At 38.5% G+C, this 23650-nt stretch overlaps 1 protein-coding gene across 6 annotated transcripts in view; it reads right to left on the bottom strand.

Annotated features, from left to right (window-relative positions):
- DENND5A (DENN domain containing 5A) overlaps nt 1–23650 on the bottom strand; it is a 60330-nt gene that overhangs the window by 26155 nt on the left and 10525 nt on the right. For 4 of the 6 annotated variants that reach the window (XM_084521603.1, XM_084521598.1, XM_084521601.1 and 1 more), the window contains 7 exons: nt 19319–19390; nt 18613–18722; nt 17245–17905; nt 10237–10424; nt 3183–3500; nt 1346–1561; nt 193–427 (listed from right to left, as the gene is read on the bottom strand). In XM_084521603.1, the coding sequence (XP_084377729.1) occupies nt 193–427; nt 1346–1561; nt 3183–3500; nt 10237–10424; nt 17245–17905; nt 18613–18722; nt 19319–19390 (1800 nt within the window). The remainder of the gene's footprint in view (nt 1–192; nt 428–1345; nt 1562–3182; nt 3501–10236; nt 10425–17244; nt 17906–18612; nt 18723–19318; nt 19391–23650) is intronic. The other 2 variants (XM_084521600.1, XM_084521602.1) reach the window with 1 other exon arrangement.

Below are 23650 nucleotides of genomic sequence, written 5' to 3'. Positions count from 1 at the left end.
TTCAGATTTTTGGTCTCTTCCTCTCCACTCCCTCCCCTTGGCTTTTTTTTTTCTCTCTCTTTTTTTTTTTTTTTTTTTTTTTTTTTTTTAGTGTTGACAGTAGTTGCTTAACTTTAACTTAGTATCTACAGCACATAGCACTGACTATGTTGTGTTTTCTTAGGTGCCAAGAAAGGAGCTTCTTATTCTTACCAGCCTCATCAATGGTTGTGCATTTTTGATACATGGATGTGCGCAGAGTTGGTGTTCTAACATTTAGCAGCCTAATTTTGTCCACTCTAGAATCAAATACTCTCAAAACAGGGTCTTTATCATCTTCATCATGACACATAATCTTATTGTCAATAAATGACGCAAACATTTGTGTCTCCAGGAATCTTGAAAGGAAAGGCAAGTAAGGCTCAGGCTGGTCTGACAAGAACGATGCCTAAAAGACAGCAAGCAAATAAGAATGTTTGTTGGTCTGCAGAGATACAGGCAGAAAGTATCTCCAATTTTTCTAATTTAGGGTGTACTAAGGTGTTTTAGAACCATTCAAAGCCTAGTTTTAATAAAGACACCAGTTCTATCTCCAGAACAGGCAGTCAATAGAAATTTTCAGTTTCATAATTATCACCTACTATACAGCACAACAATTATTAAGCCGTGGTTTTACTATTTCCTTCATTTTCTAAAAGAATTAACAAAAAAATCAATAGAATCCCAGCAAACCACAATAAAAGTACTGCAGGTGTGGGTATTACACCTGGCTAGGCTCAAAGCTTATGAAGTTGATGAGAACCTTTTCATGCGATTTGATGGAAATCTGATTAGCCTTCTAGCATGTAGCGATCCAACATAATCTTTATCCACATATACTATCTACCCTGCGGACAAACATCTGATCCGGTAAGGAATGTACAGAGTTTACTAGTAAACTCGGAAGAGCTGGGTGCTGTATTTCACTGAAAAGAGATATTTGGTACACATGTACCTAAGCTGCATGGTATCAGGGCTTTATTCATCAACAGATTCAGCAGTACCTCTGGTTAAAAACGAACAGAAAAACAACACAAATAATTTTCACTAAAAATATTTAACGCTAATGTTAACCATAACCATAACCATAGAGTGAGACTTTCTAATGTACATATTTTTATACAGTATCATTAAAAGCACATCTTCAAGTGTGTTTATGTAGCTATTTTTCCCACATAATATACAAGATGGGTCTTTTGGGGGGAACACTGAAATTTAAGGAAGAAATTACAATTTTGATAGTACTGATTTCCATTTTATGATCCAGTGAACAAAATCTTAGGCATAAATACTGCTATAGTTTTAAAATTGATTTATTACAACTTACTTTATCAAAGTTTTGCATCTGTTCCCTGTTTGTAAACCAAGATTCCTTGTCCTGATTGGGTTGAATGACAAACACTTCATAATCTGCAAACATTTGTGTAAAGCGGTTGGCAAAAATTTCACGGATTTGAATATTCAGTTGGTAAACCTTGAATTCTTCTTCATCACACTGAATTTTAAGATCCTTTTTGCTACTGGTCTCCTCTCGCACCTCCAGCTGAGGAAATAAACGAACACACACACACACACACACCAAAAAAGTTTATTTGTATATTGTTGCTTTTTCAGGTATTATGGGCACACAAGACCTAATCTGCCATTCAGCTGCTCCTGATTCAACATTCTAGTCTTTGAAAATAAGAAAAAGATTACTTCCAGTTTCAAGCACTGCAATAAAACAGCAACATCAACAAATAATTGAAAAAACCTTGTCTATAAAAGCTATCCCTTCAGTAATAAACCATATCCTATTTTAGAACTGGTTGCAATGGATATACTTTAGGTTAAAAAACGTACAGATAACAATTGCATACATGCCCATCTATGCCATATACTTAATGTCCTTTTACCCTTTACTTTTCTGTAGGACTTTTGCTATCCGTGTATATTAAACCAATACATATCTCTGTCTTGTGTAACACAAGTCCATGTTACACTGTTACAGGTTAATATAGACCAGCTTACAAATGCATTCAGATATATACAGTCAAAATAAGTTGTGCACGTCTGTTAGCCTATTTCCTACAACCTAGGCCATTGTTTAGCATCATAATGCACTGTTCATCACTACACAGCCCAGAGTAATCTCTAATTACAAATCAACTGTTCTTTATTATGGAAGAGAGCACAGAGGTAAGGCCTGAATATGCAAAAACATGTAAGAATTAGAAAAAGGCCTGTACTTCTCCCATCACTTCCCAATCCAATCAGCAAAAGAACAAAAGCTTCTTACCAGTTTTCTCCTGAACAAGAAAAAAACAATGCAAAAGGAAAACCTGAGGAGGAACATAGCTAATTTGAGCATCTAATCCTGTCTAGTTAGTAACCAAATGATGCTTCTTATAGCCCCCATGCAGACCCTTCCCCTCAAAGCTGCTCTCCTCCTTGATGCTAGATCACACAATTTCTGTCTCTGTCCCTACCTGTAGGCCAGGTTATGGCCACATTCGTAGGAGTAAGTCTCAAGGAAGAAGAACTGGTCAAGATAACTTAAACATGCCAGAAATAAGTTTTACTCAGAAAACCTTCATCTGTTCTACAAAGGTTCAAAAATTCCACAGTGGTTCTTCAGGTAAAATCATTTATGCAAGAAGGGCCACATTTCCCCACACACACCCCAACTCAAAAACACAACTGGGGTCACCACAAGCTGTGTACACATTCACTTGCTGGATCAGACATTAACACGCTTTACAATATCAACTAGAAACATCACAGCATCTCTAAAGAAAGCAGATAATAGGCAAGCAAAATTGCACATACTCTTACACAGTGTAAAACAAAGATACCCATAGCAAACAAGGTTGGATTCCAACCTTGGATTATCTGGATATCCGTTTCAACCATGTAAATCATAAGAAAGTGATGTAAATTTGGAATGAATCTTAAAATCAAGAATACACAAGGCAAGATGTATTTTTAAAAACATGATCTTGACCAAAAAAAAAAAAAAAAGTTCCTCCCCTACGACTTGTCCTTGTCTCCACAAATGTTCACAAGGTTTATGTACATGTTAAATGAAGTTCTTTCCAGTGAACACAAAGCCACTCTTTAGATCAACACTTCAGACCGTCTGCTACTGTGGTTCCAGAGACAGTGTAGATCATTTCATAGCTTACCTTTTCTAGACTCACACCTGTTCTTTTAACTAGTGCTTGGAGTCTTGCAATGGTCTCATTTTCCTTTAGCAGCTCATAGGAATTCAAAGGTGATCCTGCTATGTTCCCGTTTCTTTTATCAGAAACTAGGTCACATGCTCTGAGGCTCTTCATCTTGGAGGCACTTTCACTACAGTGAAGGTTTCCCTCAGGTGGAATTCCAAATGCCATTAGTATCTCTGAAATTTCCTGAACAAACTCAAGTTTGTTTGGAAACTGGGGCAAATCTTCTGGCAGCTCGATGAAATGGTTGTCTATATCCACAAAGCAAAGGTTAGCCTGGAATTTAATTTAGAACAGGATACCGTTAGAATACCATTAAGCACAAGGGTCACATTTTGTCTTTGGATTTGGTGCTTATTAAAAGAATCGTACGCATATGTATTTGTTCAGGTATTTTGTAAAACAAACCTGCCCCAGCCATCATGGAATGGGTCAGGTGGCTTTGAAGAAAGCATTACTGAAGCCTACGTTTCCATGTCCAAGGAGGTAATTAAGGAAGAAGACTCATTTTTAAAGTAGTAAATCAGATACAAAAGAGATTGTAGCATATATTAGATACAGGTGTGTGCTTTTGTTCATACATACACATACAGCTAGATTTTAACTACAAGATATTTGCAACAGTATTTTCAACAAGTAACTACCTTGCTCATGTAAACCCATTCCTCTGAAGTTCAGTGAATTCCACTTGGAAAGGTGTAATGACATTGCAGAAGCTGCAATAACATTATCTTGTCTTTTTTGGAAACAACTTGAGAACTACACTGGTTCCCCAAGGAAGATTAGAGGCTTGCTTCCAAGGGGGAAAAAAGAAAACAAAAATTATTTGAACTAGTAGGTTCAATTCTGTTTTCCTATTCCAATCTCACTCATTTACTAAAGACCAAATAAAAAAAAATATATATATAATATATTATATTATATAATAATATAATATATACTATTGTATAACTATATATATATAATATATATATAATATGTTATATTATATAATAATATATAATATAATATATATTTTATATATAATTCACCTATGTAGCTTCTGTAACAACACCAAAAGAAGTTGCATATCTTTCTAGGATTTATCTCACCCTATATTTGGTGAGTTTTGGTTTTGGTGAAAATCTGACACATCTTAGGAACGTAGACATATGTACATCAATGTTCATATATATACACGATGCCAAAGCCTGATGCCCTGAGGTCAACAGCAAAATTTTCAGTTGCCTCATTGGTGTTTAGACTGCTCCCACTAATTCCAAGGCCAGAGGACAATTGCAATTCTTTAGTTTCACCTCAAGTACAGTACGGGGCAAAACTACACACACATCTAGCAACACCTGCATCAAGCCCATATCCTTCCTTTCAGGACTGTTCAAAAAAAAGAAAAAAAAAAAAAAAAAGGAAATGATTTAGGTTCTCCCAAAATAATGTCTAAAAAGGAAGAGCTTATTCTCTAAACAATGAGTAAGCTCCCTGCCCCACTGACACCCTAAAGAGAAAATACGTTCTATCTAATTCTTTGTCCTACACAGGTGCTCAGACTACAAGTTGCATCCAGGTTTTCAGATCCCCTCCTCGACAGTCAGATTAAAATATGACTGAGTGAAGTTTTCTGCTTGAATACAGCATTAAAAGACTAAGAAACATTCATCTACAGCATATCTGCAGTACACATCACCTCTGTGACTTTGCAAATAACCACCCAACTTCACTTAAAAGACAAGAAACATGGTATGTAAATATATATATGCATGGTTGGCTAGTGGAAAGTATGTTTACAGAACTCCTAAATTCTAAAGAATTCCTGTGAGCAAATGATGAATTTTTGTGTTCATTCTCAGCACTACTGATCTTCATGCAAAAGTCAGAATTTGTGATGTAGAACAACTTAAAGCTGCAGCCTTCAGAAACATGAATTTAACTCGTTGAGTGGCTCTTTAACACGGCAGTGCAGGAAAACTGACTAACGTAAAACTGAAGTCTGTCAATAAATATGAAGTATTATCAAGGATCTATCACACCAGCAGACAGCATGAAAACACATACAGAGCAGCGATGATCTTTCAAAATAATTATCATGGTTAATCTGATCTAAGTATGTCGGCATCAAGAGGAAAAAAGGCTTTTCAATAGACCTATCTTCTAAAACAAACATAAATTAAAAAAAAAAAATAGTTAAGATTTAATATCCGGTAACATCTTGTTAATGGTTGAAATAAAAATACTGAGAATCCATTTCTTTGTTAATATGACAGATACGTATGTTTTCTTTTAGAAAATTTGGAAGACTTTAAAAGCTGAGTTTATTGCCCAAGATCCTTCATTAAAAGTAAGATTTTTAAAGAAGATACTGTTTTTGTTTGATTTAACAAGTGCTGGAAGATTTAACGTTGCTTATTTTGACTCAGAATCATTGCAATTTCCATAATTCACATGCAGGTGAGTGACAAGATGCACACACAAAGTCAGAAGCACGAAGTGGCTGGGATTAACTTGCCTGTTAAAAATATATCGCTATAGCTTTGCAAAAGTTTCTTTAAAAGGAAATTCAAAGACACATCGAAAAACAGCCTTACTTCAGTATTTGCTGGGTTTATGATTTGCAAGACTGCTAGTTTAACCGCCTTTTTGATAAATCTTATCGATAAACAAACCACATTTTGCTAGCAACATCTGAAACAGCTGCATGTTCTTGCCTTCCCCTTCAGTTTCTGCAGCACCTTCTTATTCTAGCACAGCTTCTCCCATGCCTCCCCCGCCCTCTCGTTTCTGGGTTCCTTACAGGCCTCTGATGCAGCCACCAGCGAAACCACAAGGATGCTCATGCACACAGAAAGAGCCCTCAGCAAAAGCAGCAATAGATGTAAGAACAAGCTTAACTTGTAAGTGTACTGTATCACTGACATACACAAGAAACTCGACTCAACCCTACAGTAAGTTTCGAGCCTCTTTATACTTTTAGCAGGCCACTGAGAGTCAGGGTCTTCATATCAGCGGTAAACTTGAGTGAATTCACCACTGAGCAATGCAAACTTACTTTTTGTACTAGGTTATTTTGCTGAAGATTTTAACTATCATCTGACAAAGCATCAACTTCTCAGATACAGCTGGGTTTCCACACTCCCATGGTAAAGCATTCCTTAAAGCATCAGCTGTGGCCAAAATATGGGAGACTGCCACGACAAGCAAACCTAAACAAGCTTTATGGCATATCTGTGGAAGACCTAACAGTTAGGACAGTCAGTCTTTCCAAATATATTAGCCTAAAGAATTTTTAAAACATTTAGAGCAATACAAATAACTATTTTTACAACTTCATTACAAAATAACAACCAGGAGATCTATAGAGACACTGAAGTATCCTTGCCATGTTAGATAGCAGTATTATACTCTTCCTAATACTATACTCAATGCCCTTCAACTGAGAAGCACTAACTATATTTTCCATCAATCCTCACTTCCGTATTCTTTGTCTAAGTTAGATCTTGGATAATAAGAACTGTCCCATCCATCCACATGAATGGATTCGCGACAGAGATGCGGTTTATGCAGTTTCAAGACAAAGCCAAACATTTTTTCAGGACTCAAAATAAATTAGAAGGTAGAACAGCTCTCTGTTCTGATACCCCTTCTGATAAGGGAGGAAAATTCTGATACTGTATCTGTGAATCAGAAGCCTAGAGGCAGGACTTGGAAACTGAGATCCTCACATAACCCTGAAGATTTCATATAGTATCATATACGTCCCAAACGTTAGAGATAAGCAATATTAAATAGCAATGTTGCTTTTGTTACCAATGACAGATTTGTCTTTATGTACACATAATAGAATCCCTATGGCCTCTTCTACTGTTATATCGTGACATTTATTCATGCTTCTTGTCAGCTTCTCCATAAGGAATTATGTTTAGAGCTTATCTGGCTCTTCAAGTGAAGGGTATCTGAAGGCCTAATCAGAATGCCAAGTTGTTTTGAGATGAACCTGTAATCTGCAGTTCTAAATATATTAGAGCTGATTAAATTGTTGTTATCAGAAATACTGATACTGATCAGTAGTTTCACTTAGCGAGACTAACATGCACTTCAGATTCTGCTTTGCATCTTAAATGGTACATTCATGCCTCATTAGAACAGCAGATTTTTTCTTGTTTTGCTTTTTAAAAGTAAATACTCTCCAATGTAAATCTCAACAACAGCGAGCTTTTCTTCTTCCCAGCCTAGTTTACCTCTTGGATAAACAAATTTGCCCTATTTGTATAGGGCAACTTCCTAGGCATCTTTGAAGTCTCTGCTGTATGTTAAAGTCCACTTGTATACCATAGCTACTCTCCCAAAGTGCAGCACTAAGATCTTCAGCAGTTACCAAGAAACCTTACTCAGCAGTGGCTCCCAGAAAGGGGGATTTCTCAGACTACGCCATGTACCCAACTGTAAAAGCTCACTCTTGGAGGGGGGTGGGGGACAACAATGGGTGGGCACAAGAGAAAAGCTGAAGCTTCAGGACAAGTTTGTATCCTGCAGCATATTCCATTACACAGGCACATTCCTGCTGATATCTCAAGTACTCTGTGTCCTTTCCTTCCTTTCCCAACAGCATCTCAATAAGACTGTATCAACAATCTACTCCTCCGCCTTCACTAAAGACTACCTAAAAAAAAAAAAAAAAAAGTTGTGATGCCAGGTGATTTTTTTTAGTACTGCTTTGATTTCATTTTTAACATCTATAAACAGATCTACCTTAGTTCAAACCTCCAAAGTAACCTGATAAGGCTCTTTAAAAACATTTACCCTTTAAATAACTGAAGCATCCATTCAAAAATGTTTATATGGAGGTCCCAGAGTCATTTCAAAATTAGAAAAATCTCTCTTTACAAGAAGAGGACAGTCTTTTTGAAACTTCCTAAAATAACGATAACATCCATGGTGTATATTAATATACATTCCCACACATACACTTTACTATCCTCCAGCTATCCTCTATAAAAAGTATACTAGCCATATTCATTAGGCATGTCAACGCATTCAAAGTGTCGTAAAAACATAGGAAACAAAGCCAATAAACTGTCTTCATGGCAAGAACACACATTACGTTCATCACAGAATGCCCGAGGTTGTAAGGTGCCTCTGGAGACCGTGTAGACCATTTAGCCTTCTTGCTCAGGAAGGTCCCCTAAAGCACATTACCCAGGATTGTGTCCAGGCAGCTTGGACTTCTCCAAGGAAGGAGACCCCACAACCTCCCTGGGCAACCTGTGCCAGTGCTCCGTCCCACTTCCAGCAAAGAACTTTCTCCCTCATGTTCAGATGGAACTTCCTGTGTTAACTGCTGTTATTACTCTGTTATTAATTCATAAAGACTCAATTACTCTGTTATTAATTATGCCAATGCAAAAAGAGAGGGAGAAAAAGAAATCGGGAGATTTATAAAGACTTGAGCTTTATCAGGAAAATAACACAACAATTTGAGGAGAAAATTTCTTTTCAATTTGCCAGGAAAAGCCAATGAAAACTACCAGCATATGGATTTGAGTAAAAAGAGCAATGTTGGCATGGTGACCAGACTGGAAGTTCACAAAAATATCTTGTCTTTATTTCCACATAGCTTTTTTAGGAAGTTTATGTCAAGCTATGTTGCAGAACCATCTAATAATGAAGCAGATAAAAAAAAAAAAAAAGCAACAACCACCATCACCAAAAAAATCCTCTCCCTGCCACACTTCTCCACACCGCTTCTCCAGTAATTTAAATGATAATAGAAGCAAATGGGCAACCAGAGAAAGTGACAAAGACTATGGACCCTAGTAGTAGGATTTTCTAAGCAGAATGTTTTCCAGGATTTACCCAGTCCTTCCCCTGTGAAGTTACACCTATGCTAGCTACTAAGCAGACTCCAGCAGGGGCCAGACCTGCTGTTGCACAGCTAACCATTCTGCAAACACCAGCTTCCCAGAGGGCTATCGGATTGAGCTGTCCAGCTTCTTCGCAACAGCCAGACGACACTTCAACTCTCATCAGTTGCTACTTACAAGAGCAAACACACCAGCGCTACCCCACAAGAGAAGCCATCCAGCCTACCGATGGAGCTGCCTGACCCAGCCAGCCAGCAGCCACCTGACACCTGCTTCCCACAGGTAGTTGCTGGCTCCTGCAGGCACCTCCTCTGCTACCTCAGGTAGTGCTCGACCACTGTTGGTCCCTTGATTCTCACAAACAGCTCCTAACGTCTCTCCTGGCACTGCCCTAAAAATAATATTTGTGAACAGCGGGATAAAATAAAAGCAACCCCTATGTGGTTTTAATGTAGTCCCAGCCCCATGTATGAGTTGCAAAGCCTTTATGGACCATTCTCATAATTTATGCAGTAGCTGTTGCTAACATAAGCTCACTACAAGGCAGGATTTCCTTAGCACTATCCCGGTTAGTACCAGTTTGCTTAAGTAGGTGCTGACATTTTGCTATGAGCTGAAGTTTACATTCAGAGGAAAAACCAAAATAGTTTTGGTACAGACAACTGACCAGCTGGGTCCAGGTAAACCAACGCCAACTCAGAAACACAGTGCAGAGAAACCCAGCCTAATCCTGCACAGCTAGGAACCAGAGCAAGCAGAGCGCAGCACTGATGTCAGTAAAGATTTGCTCAGTCAGCACCACACAAGCAGCTGCAAGGCCTTTTGGCCATAGCAGCTTTTTTGACCTTAAGGTCACACTGCACTTTTCTGCATTTCCTAGCACAACATATGTTAGTTTTGCACCATAAAATTGTTCTTTCTGTAAAAGACACATGTAAAATTATAGTCTAACTTTATCAGAGCACACAATTCCAAAGATGGGGTTTTATTTAGCAATTTCATTGAATTTTCTCCCGAGTCTCCAAAAAGATAAGATCCATCCCAAATCAGAGCCAGCAGGAATTTCACAACAGCTGTTACAGTTAACATTCATCTTTTGTCTCATTCCTCACTTTTCTCATAGCTACGTTATTTCATCAATTGAAACAAGCTCCTCTCACCTCCTGAGGGAGTTCCAGCTTCGACCTGTCATCCAATCCATTGGAGTGCAAGCCCATCAGGTAAGGGACAGGAGCATCAAGAAAATGGAGGAGGGATGCTGGAAGGATAGGAACATACACATGCTGCCACTGAAATGGAAACATTAGTGCTGTGATGGTCTCTGCCACAGTCATCAGTCTCTGATAATCTGAAAAAGAGCAAGAAAAATATCTTTATGAAAAGGATTTTTAAGTCATTCTGAATTAAAGAAACGAGAGCTTGCTGTAAAACCACAAAACTCGCTACTAACTGAGCAGCATCTTTAATGAAAGCCAACACTTGTACACCGAGCCCATTTTGCTGAAACGACAGAGAGAGCTCAACACAAAGTAGGTCATTCCACGAGTCACACGGAAATGAGCAAGTTAGGTCTTAGCACCCATTAGGTCACCCTCTGCTACCTCATCCAGGGTTACAAGCAAGTCCACCATTCGAGCGTGGAAGCTGTATTGTAATTGTCTAGGAAATACATCGGAAATATTTTATTTTCTCCATGCTTATGGCTTTCTATGCAAGCCTTGGATGAAAACCAAGGCATCTGGTATCTCTCAGATAAACATTTCTAAAAGAGTGCTTAACCGTCTATAAAGCATGCTGCATAGTAGCCAACCCAATAGTGGGACCGAAATATCTGCGTAAGAAATAAAAAGGATTGGCTTCATTTGTCCTTAGAAACACATGACCAAACTCTCAGTTCAATGTAAAAACAACTCTTCCTCACAGCATTTAACAGCAGTGCTAGCTGCACCTATGCAACATGCATACAAAAAGATCGTTTTTATTCAGCAGCTGGTGTCTAGAGCAGTTAATATTGCAGTATGCTGGGCCAAAACCTCCCCCTCCTCTTTTATACTCTGGAACCTTCTCTAATGTTTTTTGATATCTATATCCTGCAAAAGAGGCAACACCAGATGAACTGAGAACATGTGGTTTAATGCAAACAACCACTAAAACGTTCAGAATGCTTCTGAGCAGCCAGGCTGGAAAGCCCATAAAGCAAGCTTGTAAGACTAAGACAGCTCCTATCATCAATCAAGCTATAAATACAGTACGAGCTGTAAACAAAGGATGCCTTCTGCATGATTCTGCAACAATACCTAATTCCAGCCAGAAAGGGAGGCAGAGGGAATAGGAGGAAGGGAAAAATAATAACAAAAAAAAACAACAGCATCCTTTGTGCGTGTGTGTGTATGCATGTGTGGTGGGAGGGGGTGTCTTCCAACACATTCATAAGATTACAGACAATGTGATATTGCAAAAGCAGCCTGAATACACAGGTTCAGGCATGGAAGTTTCTGAAGCTGTTACTACACTGTTGCAGAGTGGATATGAAGAGTGCAAACAATATTTGTTCTAAACAAACACTCCAGAGTGAAATTAAGCAGTTCCTGGCATTCATGATTCGTTTTGCGTGGAATCGAAGTTAGAGAGTCTGGGGTCTGCAAGAGGAACTCATCACAGGTTTTGCTACTACCAGCAGTCAATTCTGCAATCCAGACTTTCAATTTTCAGTTTCAGATCAAGCTACGCCTGGCAAAAAGGTTACTGCATAATGCTACTCCTCACGGTCTCACACCAGATCTGCTGTGCTGGTGCTCCTTAAATTAAAACGAGCTAGGATGCCTTAAACAGTTCTATGTTTTTGCAAGTAGCATACCTGGACTGAAGCACGTTAGGGAACAATTCAATCAACATTACTAGCAACACTGCCCTATTCTGCCTGGACACCAGTTTCTGCCTGCACAGTTACTGGTTTGCAGCTTTAATCACAGACCGAATGCTAAGAAGTGATGAATTAATGATAAGCTTTGGGAAGAAGAACCTACCACATGCCCTGTTTTCTTCAGCATTAAAAGCTACTTTAAAGAAGCCGGAGATACACAAATATTCCAGCTGGTTCATATTCAGCTTGTTTATCTGAAAGAACAAGTCTCAGAATAGAAAGTGTTTTCCTACTACACACACGCAAAAAAAAATCTTGCCTAATTCTGCTGGCTAATTTAAATACAACTTCTCTCTCTGTCATTATGCTAACTTTAGTATTAGCCTTTCAAATTAATTACAAAGTAAAATCAATAATTCAAATTTTCTATCCACTCAGCAACTACCTCCTGCAACCCAGCTGCCTGCAAACACACTCTGATCCTGGAGAGCCACACGGCATGAGCCATTCCCAGACACCTGACCTGCATCACCACAGCCTGCCAAGAATGGTCACTACATTCGGCAGGCTTTGTGCACTTCAGGAGCCAGTGACAAAAGGATAAAGACAAGAAGCCTGCAAACAGAAACCAAAATAATTTGAACGCTTTCTTAAGTTATACCTATCCAGCAAGGGTGGGGTGTTTCATTTGCTTTACAAAAAAAGGGAAAGCAGCGTATTTCTGATATTAAAGAATTACGAAGGATTTAGGGGAAAAAAAACAAAAAAAACAAAAAAAAAAACACCACACAACAGGTAGGAAGTGCTTCAGTAGCGGTGCTAATCTTGGTTTTGAAACCAGAGTATGCTTATTCTGGTGCAATGCCACAGGCTTTGTATTGTGCAAGAGCTCTGGTAGAGGAAAAGTGACACACCACTAGGGCACTGTTTGGATGGCAAGTACTTAACTGATCAACGTGCAAGGAAAAAAAACAGCTACTTTCTTTTAGATGACAAAGAAATACTGCTATATTTGTCAAATAATTTCCATCCCCCATGCCACTTGTATAGTTTAAAGCAGAGTTGCCCTTACAGTGCAGGACCACTACCACAGACAAGTTTGGACATCTTCAGAAAATAAGTGACTCAACTAGAAGGATGTGCTATTTGACAGGGTTAAGCCTCTCCTTAAGCTGAAGAGGATCAGAAGGTGAAAAAGAGTTACATAGGCAGTCCCTGTAGGCACATGACATGCAGCTGAGCCACCAGAAAAAAGCACTGCTGGATCTAGAGTTTCCTTTAGGCATGTAAAAAAAAAAAAAAAAAAAAGTTGTACTGAGAATAGGTATTCAGTATGTCAGGCTCTTTAGGAAGAAACATGCACTTCTTTAATTGTGCTTTTTACTGAAAAAACAATAAAAGTAATAATAATAAAAAAAAAAAACAACCTGCTACTGCAGTAAGAGAGAATTGTGGTTAGCAGAGGCAGTGGGTCAAAGATCTTCCTATTCATGTTCACTTTTTGTGTCTGACAGGCTGGTTACAGATGCCTGCACCAAACAGCAGTTCTCCTAAGTCGTTGAAGGCGTAAGAAAACATCTTATGCCATGACTGGAGTCTGCCAACGTGGGACTACCAGGGCAAAGAAATTAAAACTAATACTTCACATCTCCAGAGGGAACATCATCGTAAGCAAGTGAAGTAGATGGGGGGAGCGATTCAAAGTCAACGCAATCAACTAAAAAAATGTAATTTTTTACTTGAAAATGGCAGCAGCCAGAAAATACACAGAAAAATAAAACTGAGCAAGATCACCTGTGGCAGTGGTGCATTGTATTTCTCCTTTTATTGTTTTTAGCTGTTTAGAAAAGCTTCCTCCAAGCAAATTTTGCAGCTGTCCTAACTCAGTGCACACTTTTCAGAAAAGCTCTAGGTGCTCTAGAGATAAGAAATAAATCTGCTTCACAGATGTAAGAGCAACATAAATTGCAGGAATGCAAATCAGCTTCTGCAAAATAACCTAGTGAGGGCACAACTAAAGGTCTCCTTCAGCACCACCGTCTTCTCATATTTTTGTCTGAATTCCTTAGTAGCAGCTCAGCACTAGGAGCAGCTTTGGGTTCTTCATCACCTCATAGGCATGGATGTTCCTCTAACGCTTTCCCAAGCGGGAGAGGCAATTCTCACAAAACAACAGTCAAATCAAGGAGCTCATTCCTTCCCTACATTTGGAAGGCACTGATCCCAAACATACAAGCTGTGCCAATATAGTGGGACAAAAGAAGAACTTCCAGAAGCGTAATGTCAGAAACATGTCAAAGGAATCTCAGAAGCAAAACACACTTGCTGCCAAGTGAAGTTACTCCAATTCCAAGGACAGCCAGCAACTTAAAATGCTACATAATTTGTTTCAAAAAACAAATGTATCTGGCTGCAAAGCCCTCCAAGAGGAAAAAAATAAAGTAACCCTCATTAGCAAACCCTCTTATACTGTCTTAAATCTAAATCCAGCAATCTCATCTGACCTAGGAGAAGTGATCTCAGCAGTTTCAGCTGTCACAGGTTTGGGCACCAAAAGATTTACAAAAACCAAAGGATGCTGAAACAAGTAAGATTTAGATTCACAAAGACAACCTAGACCTCGCAGAACTGTTTGTACAAGAACATGAGCAAGCCCTTTTCAAAAGTTCAAGTACTTTCTAGTTCCACTCAGAACTGAGCACACCATCATCCGTATCTAAAAGAAAAAGCAAAAGAAGGAAATGGTAAAGGTACAGACAACCAGCACCTCAGTCAGATGTTCCCTTTTCCTACTGATAACACTCTTTTAAACATCAAAGCAAGCAATCACTCTACCAATTTTCTACTTCACTGCCACATAAAAGAAAACAGAGTAACTCAGAAAAGACATGAGATTTTTCAGGAAGAAAAACTTGATTTCTAGGACTTAAAAAATACTACCCACTCCCATTTCAGATAATAAGAAAATAAAGAATGTCTTTATCAAAAGCATTTTAGAAAAGTCTTCATCTTCTGTGCTGGCAACTCCAGCAGTATCCTGTATCTTCTGTTATTAACTCACTAGTAGCTTTGACAGTAAATTCAGTAAATAATAGTAAACTGCCCCAAAAAGCTGTGTTGCTTTTTACTTTGTTTTTGTTGTTGTTTGTTTTTGTTCTTGTTGTTTTGTTTGTTTGTTTGTTTTAAAGAAAAATAGCAAGAAAAAAAAGTCCAAGATTGAATACTCCAGAAAGTACGTTTCAGAAACCCTACAGCTACTGAGGAAGCGCTAGATTGCTAAAATTGATGGACAAAAGTCAACAAACAAATAATGAAATTTATTTTCTATTAGAAGAGGACTTTCAGCCAAAAACTGTAAGTGAAAGCTTGATACACTCAGACAAGACACTTCATTAAGGTGTAGAAAAGCCCAACTCATCCAAAGTTTGGTATAAGGCAGGGGAAACAGTGGACAGAAAATGCCCAAGATCCAGGGCTACAGGCCTTGGGTTGCATTAATCCCTTTCTCTTGATTTCCATATGTCTGTGTGTGCAGTCGAAAATCTCACATCCCAGAGCTATTTTAAGCTACGTTAATTAACCACCGATCAGACACTCGGAAAGTGCCAAAGGGGAGAAAAAGTCAAGCCTATTAAGGTGACGTTGGAAACAGAAGCCAGAACATAGAAGGCCGGGCCACACGGGAGCTGAGGGCCTGCCCAGGAGAAGCGAGTAAAGGGCTGGAAAGGGATCCAGGAGCACTGCTGTGGGCACTGCTCATCCTGACGGGCTTCCAGCTGGCTGGGCACACACACACGTCTGCCCCGTGACACCTCAGGAACAGCTACGGGCTGACCGGGCCCCGTCTCCAGGTGGAAGAGGTGGGGTTTGAATCTTGCTCTGGTGACACAGTGCTGTCTGCATTAACAAGCTTTCCCTAAAGCCCAAATACATAAATGTCTAATCCAGTTCTGGAGAAAACACAACAAAGTTTGTCTGTTAGCCAAGTATTTCCAGATCTTCTGCGAATAATATGCAAAGTGTTGCCTGGACCTACAGATCCCCTTAGGCATGGCGTAAAAGAAATTTTATTTATTTATTTATTTATTAGGTCCAAGATACTAACTACTAATACCATCAAGTTTTTTGGTTTTTTTTTGATGATGTTTGAACAACTGCAGAGTTTTTCTCTGTCAGTTAGCATTGTTTACACAATGCAGCAAGCCATAATGCCTTACTGCCATCATATACTTTTGATCGCCTTGACCATCACACGAAATCGTTCTTTGGCTTTAGTCTATGCACGCATCTCAACGCACATACACATCTTTATTTCATGTTTAAATTCATGGATAAATTTGCTAATAACTGCAGGACATATTTTATAAATAATGACTATTTGTTTTCCACATATTTCAGTGACAGCTCAATGGAAGAAAATACTGAAAACAGATTTCCATACCACCATAAGCTATCGTGGGATTCACCTTAGGGTCTTCTAGGCTTGTCATTATTATAAAACCGTTCAAAATGCAGTCTATCTACTTTAATCCATACCATTAGTCCAAACTCATCTATTCATAATGTTAGCCATGTTAGGGCAACTAGAAGTAGAAAAAAACTGGCATAACTCCACGTACTCTCTTTTAGACTAACAGGATGTAGAGTAAGAAGCTCTGTATTCAAAATATTTTAACATAGCATAGTTCCTGCCTATGGTCTTAAAAGCAATTTATTTTTTTTACATGATATCAGCAATAACCATTTCAGAGCTTAACAGAGACTTGGAATTTAAATCCAGGCAAACTACATTTTTCTGATAATTTTATTTCAAAACAACAACTGAAATGTGACTTTAGGTACTCAACGAAAAAACTAAGTTCATACCATTAATTCTTTTTCAAAACCATACATAGCTTTTTATCTTCTCAAAATTCACAGAGAGTTTGGCAGAGATGGGAGGGACAATTCAGCAAAGTAACTGGAGAGGAACATGAGAGAAAGCGTACTACCCTACCCAACCACAGAACACTTCCAGAGACAACAATAAAATGGACAGTCAGTCCATGAACACAGGAGATAACATGAAAGCCTAAGTTTTTACATTTAGGTGTCTAGAAACAGGAACCAAAACAAAGCTCTTTGCAACTTGAGATCTTTTCTTGACATTAAATCCTGTATATAGATCAGTCTTACTCTATTAGCATGATAATGTTGCGCTGTAGGTGTGTTTTCCTTTTTTTTTTTTAATTTTAAAAATTCCAGAAATGAAAAGCCCTTGTGCCAGTACAACTACCAGATAAGAAAACAAAGATCAAGTACTCACGCTGTGAATAAAGCAGTATCTGAAATTCCAAGAGGGCACAGGTAAAGAGTTGAACCACATTTTCTACTCCAAGCAATTCAAAAACTTCTTTAACTGGAAAATCAAATAATGGTAGTTCGTTGGTGCTTGGCCTCTGGCAGATAATTGGTCCATAAACACCTGAAAATTTTAACGACCTTCCTGCTGGAGGAAGAGGAACCTCATACAGAATATTGTAGATGTAGCTTTCTAAAGGTAGAGGTGGCGGCTGAGGTGAAGTCACTGCTTGGTGAAGTTGTTCTAGTACTTTCTTACAAGCTTTCATGAAAGACATTGGAGTAATCAGACAAATGCACTTTGAGACATAGAGCGTGTCTCTGCTAATGTCATACGAGTTAAAACGCTGTAGCTTTGAAACAGAAGTGCCATTGCAGTCCCCAGTGCTGCTGCAGCTATCTTTGTCATTTGTGGGTGGAGTATGAAGAATGTCGTATTCAGCATTGTGCATATGATACAACGTCTGCATTGCACTGCAGATCTGTTTGCTAGTAACTTCCTCAAAGAATGTGAGAGAAAATCCAAATGTCCGTGAGCCATCTTCACGAGTAATAATAAAAGAGTGGAACTGAGGTTCTCTAGAATCTGCTTGTGTCTTGAAAGCAAGCCCTTTAGGCATACACAGCTACAAAAAAAAAAAGAAGGGGGGAAGGGAAATAGTATCAGTTAACACTTTTTTCTATCCTCCTGCCTCATTAATGAATGGAGCACTCATTAAAATAGGATTTAGAATCCATAGATTGCTATCACATTTCAGATTAAAAATGTATTAAGTGTTACATCTCTGTACAATATATTTATACATATTCAAATTAGAAAAAGTAAACATGTTGAAAGGACTCTATGTGGTTTCTATTGAGAGCAATAACAATTTTGTTACAAACCTCAGTGATAATAAAACAACAAAATACAAACTCACATAAAAGTATTTTATTCACTAGGGCTAGAAACCAGACAAAGTACTATATTTGATCTAAATGGAAAAACTACACTGAACAGAAACTCATGCGCAAAGATTCATTAATCACACTAACTTATTTCTCCAAACTATTCTGTAAAATGTAACAGAAAAAGTTGTAAAGAAAATAAAAAACATCCTATGTATGCATCACTTATCAGTTTTAGCTAGGTTTAACTAGGTTCCTTTAAAAAATATCTCAATCAAGTGAGAAAATCTTTGAGCCTGCAAAATTCAAAGCAATTTTTTTTACAGTCTATAACAAACTTCATACAATGACTTTTTTTTTTGTCAAGGAAAACACGCAAGCGAATGCCTCCACTTATTAAGGTAGGTATTTGTCTTAAAAGCAAAAGTCATTAAGCGATACTGACCATTCCCACTGCATCCTGGTCAAAAGGGTTCCATTCAACATTCTCAGGATAGCGAGCAAGAACTTTGGACTTAAATGTGCGTCTTAACGGAGTCTGTTCAAAGTTTTCCCCTGAAGGTGAAAGAAAGACACTGAAGTAAATATTTTGTAAATATCTCTTTTTAAGCTCAAACAAGGCCAAAAAGCGGGACATCAGCAGGTAGATGTGAGGATTAAGTGATTTAAACACACACATTCCTTTTAAGAGAAACAGAAAATGCAAGACAGTTAGTTAAAGCATATAATTAGACTGCAGATATTAGCAAGGATTGGCACTGTAACATTTTTATATCATTAAGTATCTGTGCTTTTCCTTAAGTGTGACTGTCTTCGGACTACGACTGTGACAGAAATTCTCTGAATTACTCTTCAAATATTTCAGATTCTCATTAAAGCATAATTAAAGCTTAAGGTTCAGTGAAATTTTGTTACTGAAGAAAAGCACAAATAGACAAGAGACAAAGATGATGCAAGTTTAAGATAAACATAGAAGTGGCATCACTCAGTTAGTTTCTTCTTCAAGACTTAGCAAAAAGGGTATCCACCATCTATTACAAAACATTGGCTGTGAAGAGAGAGTCTAAAGGGTTAAAAGATCAAGAGGCATGAAGATAGGGTATCAGGAGAATAAAAAATTGTGCTGTTTTTCCCCACACTTTTTCCTTTACCTTCTGTTGCACTTGAAATGAAACGGCTGGCACCATCTCGGGTTTTAGAGGCCTGTATATACTGGCATAAAGCTATATAACAAATAAAAACAACACTGCATTATACATTTTATACTGTCAACTGTAATTATCATAGCTAAGACATACCAGCAAGCAACATGTAGGTATTCTATACTGAACTAGCATGCACAACAGAGAGTCTACTCTCCCAATGCGGTTTCTCTACATACACAGCGTTATACAAATGTCACATTTCAGACAGATATTTCTTGAAGGAGATGATTGCTACGTAACAGCAGCTCCCAGTTCCTGTACTCTCAGCCACTATAGTGATGCAACAACAGTAATTAGTTACCTGGTAAATGAAGGAAAGCATTACATGTTAAACTGTAAAATACTCCCAAAGAGCAATTGATGCAATTAGCCCCAAGGACAAGAGCATTTGAAGGCCTACAGAAGTAAATGTATGAATTTAAGCAGCACGGTTCTAACTTTTCACAGATTCTGTCCGTACACTAGACTGACTGATAAAACCTCGCTTATAACCTCTCTAATTTTCCCTAGAGAAACAAACGTCCACTGTGATACCAGGAAGTAACTACACAGTTACTCTTCTGAATGCACACCGTTTCTTCAAAAAGAAAAAAAAAAAAAAAAAAAGGAAATGAGAGAGCACAACTGCATATCTTAAAATAAGCTTTGCTCTCTTACCAGAATGCAATTAGCTAAGCAATCATGCAGCTGTTGGCAGCTGCACTAACAATCAGTCAGAATTACATGAAATCATATGATTTAAACAAATCAAACTATTTCAGCAACACCTGCAAAAGAGAAAACACTCTTCAACTCCTCTCTTATTTCCTTGCGCGCTGCAATTACATGGCAATAGAAACTGATTTTGAAAATGGTTGGGTTTGTTCTCTACTTTTACAGTAGTATTTAAGACTCAGTTGCTAAACCAACTAGGATCTTTATTCTGGGGAGCCCTCACTTCCACAAAGTAGCCACGCAGAGGTGGTTATAACACTGCCTGTAGACAATAAAGAACCTGACAAACACATCACCCTACAGTCAAGAAAGCTTTGTTTCCAGAGAATGCTTACAAGTACTTTGAGGGTTAATGTCACCTCAGTTCGGATCTGGGCTTAAGTACATCCTAAATATTCCCTCAGGGACCTTATCCTGAATCAGGACCTAGGACAGGTCTCACAGTACCTAAAATACTCCCGTCCATTTCATTGATCTCGTTTTATAACACTGAAATTAAAGTGGGGATTTTTTTTTTCTTTTTGTCTCAAAAGCAACAACTCAACTGATTTTCCATTAAAAGAGTGTCCCTGACTAGATTTGTATTATTTTGTTCAATGATATCATTGCTCAGAGAAAAAAAATAATGCATATCCGGGAAGTCAGAAATATGTATAGAGAGACAGATTTGGGGAAAAAAAATAAAAACTTCCCTAAGATAGAGCCGTATTGGGGAAGAGTAGAGTCAAAGACAGAGAACATTTAATAACAACACTTACACAAGAGCTAAAAACCTTAGAAGATGGAAATAAGGCTATAAAGAAACTTCCGATCCCCCAGAAGGAGAAAGAAGAGAAGATCACATCTCTGCTCACTGACACATACACTTGGTAAAGAGAATCCTCTCTAAAAGAGGTTTTAAAAAATAAGTCAGGAGGTTTAACACACCTACTTGTTTTCTATATTTACATCTGTGCAGATGATGTCATGTCAGCTTTTTTTTTTTTTTTTTTTTTTTAAATAGCTGAGGAAAAACCTCAGACATTTACCAAGCTGGTTTGTCCCCTCTCTCCCCATAGGTAAGGAACAAATCTGAATGTCAAGTTTTCTCCTGATCTTGGAAAGCACACATCACAACCCCTGGATTCACTGACGTGCAAGATCACACCCATTTTGGAAAGAAAAAAACTATTTGTGACTCGAACACCTTCTCATTAGGATGATCAATAGTGTAAAATATATGATAATGCTCTTACTTTCTGATCACAGAAAAACACCACCAACGTCCAGACAGAAGCGTACATGCCTTCCTGCATTTGAGCAAACAATTCAGCTACTGCACGGCACAGCTCTTGTCAGAGAGCCTCTACACTTCTTTCCTGGTTTCGTATCTGTCTTGCTGACTTTTGCATGATGCTCATCATCTTTAGCACATCGGCACGGTTTTTAATTTATTAGCTCTCTCTTTGTTAGAACCTCAATGCTTGTAACACAGCAAACCACCAGACCTTCAGGCCAAGCAAGGCTGCATTCAGAAGATACCAATGGGGCAGGGAATCTCAAGTGAGAGCTCACTGACACCTGCAAAGTTCAGCCCGGGAACAGAAAGTGGATCTGTGCAACTCCAGGACGCTGACTAGACTATTCTCTTGCCATTACAACCAGTAAGAACCTGAGCACCTGCATTGCCTCCCCTTTCATTTCTTCCACTGACCACCTAGTGCTTAGCACTAGACGTCCATCAAAAGACAGGAAAAAAAATCCACAAACAATATTTGCTTATACCCAGTGACCAAATGCAATTAACCCTTAATTTCTAAATTTATGAGCACTTAGAAGCTTCTCACACACAATCCTTGCTCCGGTAAAACACCAAGTGCAGCAGATCTGCAGAAGGCAAAAATAAATACAGGCTTCAAGATCCATCTCTTCATAAACCAGAGATCTGATTAATTTAGTACTCATTGAAAGGGTTTTGATAAAAACTCTGAAGAAAGGTTTTAACAAATGCAGGAGGAGAAATGCCAAAAATTGCCAAGTTTTATTCTAGACCTGAGAAAATTAAGATGTAAGAGAATATAAACTGATAAAAATATGATGCATCCTACAATTTTCAGAATGTCCTACGTGTGAGAACTTGAACTCTATTAAAGGACTACTACCACCAAATCCTGCTTTTCATAACGTTCCTCTCTTTAAACGATTCCAGCCTATTCATCTGTACTTTGGGCTTCCTAATTGCACGCACATTAGAAAAGCTAATGCACACACGCAGGATATTGTACATTTGAGCTAACAGCACCGTCTCATCTTACTGAGTGGTATTTCAGCCAGACACCTAATGCTGAACGTAAGCCATATCCAAGGTAGATTTGCAGCACATGCAGGCAGCCTCTGGCTCATTTTTAGGCTCCACCTTGCTCTTACCTGTGACTTCTCTCGCTGCTCCACCTGCAAGCAGAAGACAGCAGTGCCTGTCTCGGGCTGATCAGAAGCTGGGCTTACAAACTCAAAAACAGACCCACCACATGGAGTTCCTAATCCGTGGGACACAGCATTGCTTTGGGAGTACCTGCATACAACTACCCCTGTCGATGTAAACAACTTTTCTACAAGATTACACAGGGGGGAAAAAGAGAAACTATAGTGAAGCATAGCATCTTGCTGGTTATCGAAGGATGCTATCTACCAAGCTTTCCTCAGCTTTGAGGTGGGGTAAAAAGAGGAGTGAATCCCAAAGGTCTTCTACCCTTTCCTGACTTACTCTGAAAAAAAAAAAAAAAAAAAAAAAAAAATCAATTTGTTACCTTCGCATTCCTAAGGAAAAGAAAAAGGTCCTCCCAACAAAGTAATAGGAAAAGTGGTTATGCAACTTGTAGGCTCATTTACTCATGACTTCCTCCCAATATACAAACTGTAAAAATATACTTCTCAGTTGAAACTTAAAAGCGAAAAGGATGAAATTCTGAGTTCTCAAAAACAAGAAGGAAAACAAGCCCCCTCTGACTGGCTGGGAATTCAGACTGAAAATCCTGCCACCACTGACACACCTCTCACTCCTTTCTCCTCCTTTCTGACTCTGCCATTGGCAATATCATGTCCACAGAACTGGGAGGACAATTCATGGCTGCTGTCACTGTTATTAATCTCATGTAACCATCTCATATAACCATGTGGAAAGATATTTCCTGTCAAACCTTCACATGTGGTCACAAAATAAACTACAGCTGTACTGAAACTCCTACCACATACACCATAAATCCAATCATACGCATCTTTCCAGGTAGCTTATGGAACAGAAGCCACACACGTTCGGATGGATTGTTAATGCCATTTCTAAATTTCCAATGCAAGTTCCCAAGGAAACCTTTACATGATTTACATGTGACTAAGAACTGCACAGGAATCTCTCCCTGCAGCGTGGCTGGAAAAGCCTCTGACCAGCAATCTGCAGGGTGGGATCTGGCTCAGTTTTCCTGCTCTGACAATAAGTCAGAAGCAGCTATCCTCATTACCAGAAGTGCCTGACAAAAGATCTGAATGGTCACGCAACACTGATTTTAAAGAATCATTAATACTGCCACC

This window comes from Aythya ferina, assembly GCF_964211825.1.
Source record: "Aythya ferina genome assembly, chromosome: 5".
In the NCBI taxonomy this organism is placed as follows: Eukaryota; Metazoa; Chordata; class Aves; order Anseriformes; family Anatidae; genus Aythya; species Aythya ferina.
This window is presented reverse-complemented; position numbering and strand designations above follow the sequence as displayed.